The sequence below is a fragment of the Gallus gallus genome, chromosome 1, assembly GCF_016699485.2.
Source record: "Gallus gallus isolate bGalGal1 chromosome 1, bGalGal1.mat.broiler.GRCg7b, whole genome shotgun sequence".
NCBI lineage: Eukaryota > Metazoa > Chordata > Aves > Galliformes > Phasianidae > Gallus > Gallus gallus.
The window spans coordinates 29775567-29786326 of record NC_052532.1 but is presented as its reverse complement, the minus strand read 5'-3'; the positions used below and the strand labels follow the sequence as shown (position 1 = coordinate 29786326).

Below are 10760 nucleotides of genomic sequence, written 5' to 3'. Positions count from 1 at the left end.
TACGAAGTCAAAAACAACAGTGCAGTCCAAAACAGATTGGTGCAAAACACCTCAAATGTGGAAACAGTGCACACGTGGCAGTTTTGCAAAGACTGGGTTTGTTTCCTGCTTTCTATGGTCAGTTGTCTGGTAGCAAAATATCAGTAAGAAACAGAGATTCTCACAGAGCTCATTTTCCACAGCGAGTGAAAGAGGGCACTTGCTAAGAGAAATTCAAAACAGAGCAAACGTTAGCTCCTTTTTTTCTGACTCTTTCCAAGGAAAAAGCTCAGGAAGAATTGCTGTGTCTGATTAGCCACATGACAGACAGATGGTATTTCAGTTTGGAAAACGCATGCCTTTCAAGTGCCTGCAGCAGGCTTCCTATCACCTTCACAGAATGACTTCTGAAAGTTCTTTTTAACCCAGAGCCATTATGTTTGAGGGGAAATGGTTCAAAAGGTTGGTGAGGGTTTTTTTTTTTTCCTCACTGCACATCTATTTATCCTATTTTATCACCTCTCAAATGTTCAGACCAAGGACGTGTGAATGATCTTCCACAGGTAAACTGCCCCGATAACCAACAGCCCTCACAGCCCGCAGAGCAGTACTGACACCTGTGAGATCTCAGCATGAATGGAGAACAGTCACACTGCCCCATCTCTTACGCTGTAAGGTACCCCGGAGCATGGCCAATATAAGTGCTCTCCACTCTAAGCTGGCCTTCAAATGAGTGGCACATAACACTCTTGGATATTTCTCTCCCGCATCCCAAAGAAACAGCCCAGATGAAATGTTTTGAACCTCAGCATGTAAAGATATGCTCAGGCTGTGCACATTTTTCTTCTAAAGACTCACAAAGGAAGCCTGGAAGGAGAATCAAGTGGGCCACCATCACTGTTGAGTCCGGAGTCAGAGAAGACACTTTGCTGACGCAAGGATGTGTAAACAAACGCCTTCATACAAGAGATGAATGTTCTCAGCAGCATTTCTCTTCTGTGACAAAAGACTTTAAAAACTGGAATACCTGACATAGAGGAAGAGGGCAGAAGGTGGGGCAGGAAGGCATTTCTAGCAACAGAAAACAAAGGAAACAGCTCAGCTCCTGTAACAACAATTGAGTAATTTTCCCTCAACAAGCTTTCTAGCCTCATTGCTAATTCTGATGCTGCCAATGCAATCTGCCTCCTCCTCAACTGTGCTAATAAGCCTATTTATATAGCTGCAACAAAAATTGCATCACTGAAACGAACCCTTTTAAAATTACTTCCCTCCAATTAACGTGATTTAGTGATTGAATTCTAAAAGCAGATGCCTCAGCACGGGTGAAGGAACTGCGAACCACAGTTGTGAAGGGGAAATAACTTCATAAACCAGACCGTATCTGAAACCGGTGCATGAAAACTGTCAGAGAGAAGTTACCGTGCTTTGCAGAAGGGAACTGAGACCATCATTCACAAGAACATCGATGACAGGAGAATATCAGTGACAGGAGAAAGCAATTACAGAAGAATATCAATTACAGGAGAACATGAACTACAGCTTAATGGTCCAATGAACTATTTTTAAGTACTGCAAAAGTATTCAAAGCTGCTGAAAATGAAGATGGTGGCCGTGCATATTCATATCCATCTTCTCTACAGAAGAGAAGGCATCTAGTACTGGGAAATAAGCAGAGAAATGTTGCTTGAGAAAAAAAAAAACCTGCAGAAAATACTCCAAAAAAAGCTCTGTCAGAGAAGAATACTGGAAGAACTTACAACCCAACAAGGTTTCAGAATATCCCCATCTTTAAAATTCCAGCTGATACTGATTTTGAGTTCAGACCATGGAATGTTTGTCTGTAAGCACCTGGAGCTGAAACCTGAAAATGATTCCACGTGTGAGGAAAGAAGAAACAGTGCTTTTATACTGAAAAACAAAAATGGAACGATACCAACAACACGACTGTTCTGTCTGATACGTGTCAGGTAACCCTAAAAACAGCTACAGCCACGGGATGATCATTTACCAAGGCCATAGTGTACTCTTACACTCTGAACTAAACTATAGCACCAGCATAATGAAAAGAACGTGTATCAAGCAGATGGAGGAGGAGTAGAAACAGGTGTTCTATTCCTAAATATCTATTTTTTTATATATGTATGTCATATATATACCTGCATTCTCTCTAAGTACAATTTACCAGTAGGAAAGCTGCATTCAAATTATCTCTGGAAAAGCTTTCCAAGGTCAGCAAAACCTAACAACCATGAGCTCAGAGGATCACAGAGATGCTCGCTTTATATTACTCATGCGATGTTTTAACTTCTTTTCACTCCTACGTGATAATAGCCCAGAAGCTCTGGCTGAGATCAGTCCTTCACTGTGCCGGTCTGTATAAGCACGTTGGCTTTACCAAAACGCTAAACTAAAAGTGTGTTGCACCCACAGCACGTCAGTGAACACTCTTCCCATATTTGAGAAATCCAGACCAAAAGTTGCACCGCTGGAACTGTTTAAGCATAGCTAAGGGCCCGAGCAGACATTGCCTTCCAGATCCAGCCAGAGCAATAAGGACGTTAGCCCCAAGGTACCTTTTCTGCCCACCAACTGAAGGCAACCAAGCCCTACAACTCTCCAGAGTTAACCTCAAAGCATCATCAAAAATGACTTAAATAACAATTTTTGATATTGACGTGAAAGAGATGAAGGAAACTGCAGATTCTCTTCTTCCACCTCAGGGACATTAACCTCTGAGGTTGGAGAGGCAAAAGCAACCTCCTGGAGACTAATAATTTATTATATTCTGATGTCCCTTCTACAACGATCATCTAATGTCAGTTTTGACTTAAATCAGATGATGCTTGCGGAATGGCTCAGCTGATGTATGAGCACCAGCTCACACCATCCTCTAAACACCATCACCAAAACTTGGTTGTAATTTCAAATTCTGGGTGTGGGTGAAATTATACCCAGCTAGGGAACGCCTTGATGTCATGCCTGCTACTCACCGACAGTCTGCATCACTTCCTTCCCATGCCTTGCACAGTATGGTGTATTTCTCCAAAACTATCTGGAGCTGCCCATGCATTTTGCACAATAGAGCTGCTGGACAACATAAATGAACAGTAACAAGAACAGAAATCAGAACATAAGATTTTCCCCCTTGCAGGAGACTACAGTCTGCAGGAGAGTCGTATACTTTGACTCCTTGGTCTCGAAGTCTTGCACACCTGGCCAAAAAGCTTTATTTCAACAATACAAGTAGACACAGTAATCAAAGGGGCCGTGGTCAGGAAAACCAGGGAGGTTAAAGTGGAGATAATCACAAATCTTATTTCAGCCTACAGCAGTTTTCCCAGCTTAGCTCTACGTCCTGACCCTCAAAGCTCAGTTCAGCACAGGCAAAAGTGAGTTAGGGCTGTGGCTCAGAAACCACGTCAAACAGCCTGCAACCCTTAGATACTAACTCACCCTTGAGAAGATCCAACATGCTCAGCAATCACAATCTAGTGTCTGTGATTCATGCAAGTAATCATTTCATATATTATCTTTCAGAAGACAGAAACTGCTCCGTTACTAAGGGCACAATTCCCACAAGTATCAAATGCCCCGTTCAAGGAGAGAAGCAACACGCTCACTGATAATTATTTGATTTCTGACAAAGGCAGTGCTTGAACTTGCAGAGCACAGGGTTGAAAGCCATACCACATCCCCTCCAGATATCCCATTAATGAAAGAGCAAACTGCCTGAAATCTCTCTTGCTTCAGTGAAGCCCCAGGGCTCCTCTGCAGCAGACGGAGGTAATAGCTTTCGTTCCCCCAGCTGAACCACCGTAGCTAGGTTGGTATAGCCCTCTGGTGGTATCAGCCAGCTTTTTATTTCCCCTCCTCAGCAGACCTAAAATAAACCCGACAAAGCGCTCTTCTGTTAACACAGCCACACCTCTGCCAGGTTTTCCCAGCACGAGCAGACTGGCTGTGAGCTACACGAAAAGATTTTGTAATGCAGACCTAGCTCTGAGCTGGTTGCAAAAGCAATAAAATTTTACATTGTAATTGTGCATGTAAGTACCAGCAAATTGGGAAGTTGGTGAACATTCAATGACTTCAATATTGCTGGTAACAAAGAATTTTCCTTGCCACAGACTTCTTTTGAAAGGAACGACTACCTCTCCCCGAATGGCTCTTTTTTAATTTACACGCTACATTAGATTTTCCTCAACCATGCAAATTAGACCACATCCACTCTCCTCAAGAACAATAAGCCGATGCTCTGCTGAAAGAACGCAGAGACATTTCCACTGCTGGAGTGGCGATGTAATTGTACTGCTGCGTTTATGAGGACAATATATAAACTCATTGCTCCACAGCGCAAAGAATGCTCAGAACTGTCATTAAACCACTGCAAACAATTCTCATGATGGAGCCATCTGAAATTGGTTTTCATGCAAGATGAACTATTTTTCATGGTTACAAAAAGCTACATTAATGTACAACAAATTTAACATTACGCTACAATGTATGGATACAATTCTTAATTATAACATATCAACAAATCTATTCTACTCCTTTCTTTAATACGCACTAACCATTTTGCCTTGAATCCACGTAATAAGCTCTGCACCCATTAGTCAATGTGCTGCTTAAAGGCCGATTAGATATTTACTGAAATGCAAATTGAGGGAACCAAGTTATTTAAAGTACTATATAATAATGAACAATTTCATGTTAATTTGCTACTTATTGGAGATATGGAAAACATTTAAGTTATTTGCACTTACATGCGATTCTGCCTCCCTTCCCATTGAAAGTTTCTAACGCTTTCTTTAATATGTTTCATCAGCTTTCAGAAATGCTAAAACATTATTTGGCATTTAAATACCTGACTGAAAAGTCTGCTGGAAGTCCCTCATGTGGGCTAAATGCCGATACAGCCATTATTTTAGAAGCCTGAATTCTGATTCTGACTCTGCTGTCACCAAAACCACACAACCAAGGCTTCCTGCTCCACTTTAAAGTAGAACTCTACCATGAAGAGATGAAAAATGTCCTATAACATTGTGTGTTGAGTGTGTGTGTGCCTACAGCAACAATCTGCCTGCTGAATTTACACACATTTTTAGCCTGAAAGCCCTGAACAGTTGGCTTGAGCCCTGAGATCCAGTTCTGGTCCTCTCCATTCACTGGGAAGTGAACATGCAGACCAGATGGTTGACTTCAGTGAAACCATCCCTCCCAGTTTAAGCTCAAGACATCATCTGGACACTCCTTTGCCTCAAAGCATGCCCTGGTGACACCTCTGCAATGACAGTGAAGCCACAGGGTTTGCACATGGTGGAGCTCACTGTAAGAAAGGTGTATGACTGGCTCCAGCAGGCAGCAGCTGAAGGAGCACCTTCACCACAATCCCATCTGCAGCACTCACCCCTTCTCCCTCCAACCTCGTGCAGGATTCTGCCTCTGAGCAACAGCACTTCTAATTATGATCTCTGCAGAGGACAGCCATAGCTCCTCAGCTTTCTTCTTTTTCTTTTCACTATCCAAACTTAAAAAACAAAATCAGTGTCCTGTGCATGTACTCAGTGCTTATAAAGTGATTTAAAGACGGAATATACCATTTTTGTATGACACATAAGTAGAGCCAAAGCATGAAAAGCAATTAAAAAGACAAGTCCTCACCAACTGCAGCAAGTGTTTGCAGATAGAGGTACACAAGGACAAATGTGTAGATCAGGGCTATATAGGTCTGAACGACCCTTGCAAAAGCTAACTGCGTTGAGATCATTTAGAAACCTGTTCTTAGGAACTATGGAACTGTCTCAACTCTCTTTTAAGTAGAAGTGAACAGAGAAAGCAGATCATCACATATGTTATATCCAGCGCACTGTAAGATTAAATTTAAACTGCCATGACTTGTATTTCTTAGCCATGAGATTAATATCTGGGAAAGTTCAGGAACAGAAGTTTAGCTAGGAAAGCTTACACTTCTTGAATACTTCTCCATTGCTCTAAAATTATTACAAATTAGTTCAATAAGGAGCAAAAAGTTTACTTAAAATATATTGCTAAGAAATCCCTATGGGTAATTTAACATTTTTTAATGCTACAGTGGAGGATTTTAAGCGAATGTTTAAATGAACAAGAATTGATATATAACAAGAAGTGTGCACAGCAATACACTTCATTTAGTGTTACATTTTGGCAAAGCAAGTGCATTATTGCCTCTTCCAGAAATGTCTTGGTCAGCCAGGCAAAAGCAGCTCCCACGTGGGAGGGCAAGGACTATTATGTTACATGGTTTTACTGGAGATAATTCTTTACTAAACCAATCAGACCACATAATAACAGCATTCTAACACCAACTACAGGCCCTTGGAGATCAGTTTGTGTGTGGCCTAGATTTCATTGGCTTCTTTACAACAGATGTGTTGGACGAGGGTAGTGTTACTTCATATACTAACTTGTGTGTTCCGTAGGTAAAACAGCAGTATTGAAGTTCTACCTCTCACATATTCTGCTCAGAAACCGCGTGCCTTCTGCAAGCAGATTATAAATCCAAATTCAAATAGACCGTAGCAACTACAATTCATCACTGTCTATACTATTCCAGAAGTACCAATTATCTCTTAAAGACCTACCAGTGATACCTTCCCAGCTCACATGTAAGAATATCCAGATACACCATTCACAACAAATCAGCCACCAAAAAATGTGTAAATCCAAAAAGTCTCTCAGAGTAGCAATTGATGTAGCTATTAATTTTCTTTTGTTCTGGAATGATCTAAAAGCCTAGAAAATGCACTTTCATGGGACCATAAACTAAGCAAAATCCAAAAGCTCTTCTCTCTGATGGATGCTAAAAGGAAAAAGAAAAAAAATCACATGACTTAAAATGCCTGAGTTTGGGACTAAGCAGGAAATAATCAGCTTTATGCCAAAGGAAGGACCTCACCCTGCAACTTTTTATTTATAAAACACGGAATTGATGGAAGCTATTTCCTAAATTTGTTTCACAGTAAACTTATTGCTCTATCCAAAACAGGAAGGGTGAAGTTTATCTGCAGAAGATTGTTTGTCTACGTTAATTCTCTCATTCCAATTTCTTTAATAGCTTTCAGTTACGTCCACTGACCACAAAAGAAAGCAATATTCATTTAGGTTTCATTGGAACGGGATGCATATTAATGGCAATAATGACATGAGAAACCACTCATCATAAAAGCACACCCCCATTTTTATAAAGAAAGTACGGAAGTTTGAAATCCACATACATGGACTGTGTCGCAGTCAATATCAGCAGCGGTGCATGAGACTTGAGCCAAAAGTGACCTGAGGTTTTCCTCACATATACCCTTCATGTTTTCAATTCCAACAAATATTCTCATCTATAAAAACTCTCAGATTCCACATTCAGCATTAAAAAGGCTTATTTTTTGTCAATGGGAAGGAGAGAATTTTATCCTGGAGTGTGGATCACCTGTATTTACTTCACTAACACAATGTAAGAGAATGGTAAGAAAGGAAAAAATATATATACTTTCTTCTTCCAGTTAAGAACAACTAGCAGAGTAGCTGCATGGTTAACAGGCAACTGCACATTACAGTGCTGAGAACTCAAAGCTAATGGAGCAGTGACTTTTAACCAGCCTCAAAATGAGAAGGCATTCTCATCATCAAAGCCTAAGAGTAGCGTCCAAATAAACAAACAACTAATAAAAAAACCCACTAGAGCAGCCAAAGGCTGGATTTTTCAACACACACTGCATAAAGAGATTACTACATGGAGTCAATAAAGGACTGTATGTAATGGACAACTTCTTCAGAAGGGAAAAGCAACAGCTGCAAGAAGAAAAACAATTACTCAGATTACCAACATTTTATTACTTAGTTTATGTTAAACCTTAAGGTTTCTGAGAGTTTAGAATTATTTCACACATTATACTAGCCTCACACATCAGCTTTACCAGTGCTTCAGTAATGGACCAACATTTTTTCCATGTCCAAATCATGGTCTTGTCTCATCCTTTACTCACATATTAAGCTGGAATATAAAATTAAGAAAAAATAAATTAAGGCCACATTTTTGAAGGCTTCCATAATTTTCCCCTAGCACACGGATGGGTATCTTTTCCCATACATGGCTGTGACAGCTGAAAAGACCATTCTCCTTTGCCACCTGTCACTATCTGCATGCCAGAAATCATCACCTCTCTTATTTGTGAGCCAGCACTATACAGGACCACCCTTAAAATTTGGTTTTAGGCAAAACCAGCCTGATTAGGTCACGTGTAGCACATCAGTCGGGCTGCAGGGAGGAATCACTTCTTTGGGGTCAGAGGGTAATGAGCAGCTGTAGATGACACCCAGAGAGGACGTTCAGCCTTATACTGGTGAGGCTAAACATCCAGCGTCTTTGAGTTCAGCTGGGACGTCTCACAGAACTGCTGCCTAGACAAACAAAGCACACAGGATCTGTGCTTAAATGACTGTACATCTTAGTGTGAATCCTCAGTCAAACACCAAATACCTTAAGAGACAGAACATACAGCTAACATAACCCATAATGGTGGGGGTGGGGGGAAGAGATCAGAGAGGATATATGATGAAACCTCATTTCTTTTTGCAAACACATTCATTTCTTCTGTATTTTTTTAGTGTTTTACACCCATACTTACCCCTCCTCCTGAACCTGTTCCCGCAATTCTAGCTACTTCAATTCTGAAGCTGCAATCTGATCCAAAAATGGGTAAAAACTGTAAACATGTCTCTCCCTACAGCGAAAGCCACAAGGAGCGGAGCTTGTCTTTTATGGTTAGTAATTCATATGTCTTAGGGCAGTGATTACCAATTGTGGTCCAAGAGAACGCAATATGAGTTCTGCCTTTACTCAGAGGATACACCGCTGACTGTATCCCAGAGCACTTGAATTAGTTACTGGATACACTCAGAGAGTAGCTCATAAGAAATACTGAAGAATCACAGCAATTACGTGGTTCAACTACCTTGGGAATCATTTATTTTTTTATCTTGTAAACTACTTTTCCACATGAAAAACAAGCACATTGTAGGAACAAGTATTTTTGAAGATCTTCTGAAACGAAGAACGTTGGCTCCCTGTTTCCTAATTTCATGCCTTCGTTAATGAGATAGTTAAGCAGCACTGCAGCATTTCAGCGCAAGAACTGCTACCTATCAAACTCATTAAAGGAATGTTTGCACTGTTCAGTGCAGTGACACCAAACATTTTCCAGAAGTCATCTAACGGGGTGAACTGACAGAGGGCAGATCTGGAACGAACTTGGCAAGGTATGTGAACGCACTCATAACTTTTTGAAGTGTTCGCCTGTCTTCAGATTCTGGCACCCACTGAAAAGCTTTGAGTCTGGTTTCAGTCAGTTGTTACGAAAAACATTATGACCTACAGAAGAAAACTGGGATCAAATACTTCTCTTTTGGGGGAGATGGGAGAGTATTGAGAGCTTTAGCTCTGTATTTACCACACAGCTTCAAGCAGCTTCCTGCGATCCCTGACATCTATAAATTATGAAAACAGCACAACGCAACAAATTTACTGAGTCAACCAATCCAAGAGACAGATCTTACACAAGGATATTAGAGTTCCAGTAGACTCAGTCCTCTTCGATTTATCTCATGAAATACCTTATTTATTCTTACCATAAAACAAGTTTGCGAGTAATATGGTAAAACATCATATAATTTACTGATCAAAGCAATAAAAAATTAAGACTAAAACAAATCATTTGCTGCCCAGAAACCCTGTTGACTTCATGTGGGCAAAAGAGATTTGCTGAGTAGCTTTAGCAGCGTTATGAATTGTGCTCACTTCAGAGATGCAGCAAGTTCTGCCTCTGGCCAATACCCCAACGTGCAGAACTTGGGCACATCCCACAGACAGCTGAAGGGATGGGTCTGACCCTTCAACTGAACACTTGGTAATATTTCACATTACCAGCAGCACCTTGATGATTTGAACATATCCTCAAATAATTAGGAAATCTGCTAATAACTGCAAATAGACCTACTTTGCCATATTAATCTGGGGAAATATTTAAAATCTCTTAGGAAAAAAAGAAAGAAAAAAGTATCATAATAGTGTAATAACAGTACCACAACACTGCTCATATCAGTACTCTGTTTTATATTCTTCACTGCAAAGGTGATTTCTGCATACTTTCAGCAAAGCAATGAGAATGCTTGGCAGTCATAGTGATGCAGTGTTTTAGTGACCAATTTCTGCCAGTTAAATAATTCATCAGTCTGCTGAAAAACTGCTTACAATTTTTAACAGACTGACTTTGCACTTATTCTTCCTCTGACAGATTTAAATCCCCTTCTGTATTTCATGTTTTATAATCACTATATTGCTACAGATTTCTGGTCCTTAAAAGCGGTATTTTGGGTTCAGGAATTTTACATCATTCACTATAATAATAAAGAGGTAATACAAAAGATCTAAACTAGTCAGCGACACTGGAAACCACAGAACTATACATGAAAGCGCTCACTGCCTAAAACTTACTGTTGCAATATAAATAAACATTTTATGCTGCATCTTTGAGCAGAGTAATAGCTGCTGCAGATAAAGTCTACTGATGCTAAATTGATACAGCGTGTTTTGGATAAGAACAGCATGGAAAGAGAGCAGTGAAGTCTCTTTTGATAAGCAGAGCTAAATAGTTTACTGCCTGAGATAAAAATAGGCTTCTAAAGGTCAAACACTTGAATGCAATAGCCAAAAGAAACAGCACCACGCCATTTACCTTTTAACCTCACTT

The 10760-nt window shown here is 40.3% G+C and overlaps 1 protein-coding gene across 7 annotated transcripts in view; it reads right to left on the bottom strand.

Annotated features, from left to right (window-relative positions):
- Nucleotides 1–10760, bottom strand: part of PPHLN1 (periphilin 1) — a 69937-nt gene that overhangs the window by 3611 nt on the left and 55566 nt on the right. Inside the window, exon 10 of one of the 7 annotated variants that reach the window (XM_040695390.2) lies at nucleotides 3016–3066. The exons of the other annotated variants lie outside the window; for them this stretch is intronic. Within the exon in view, the coding sequence (XP_040551324.1) occupies nucleotides 3031–3066 (36 nt within the window). The 3' untranslated portion in view covers nucleotides 3016–3030. Of the gene's footprint in view, nucleotides 1–3015; nucleotides 3067–10760 lie in introns of those variants that run through there. 7 annotated transcript variants of the gene reach the window in all.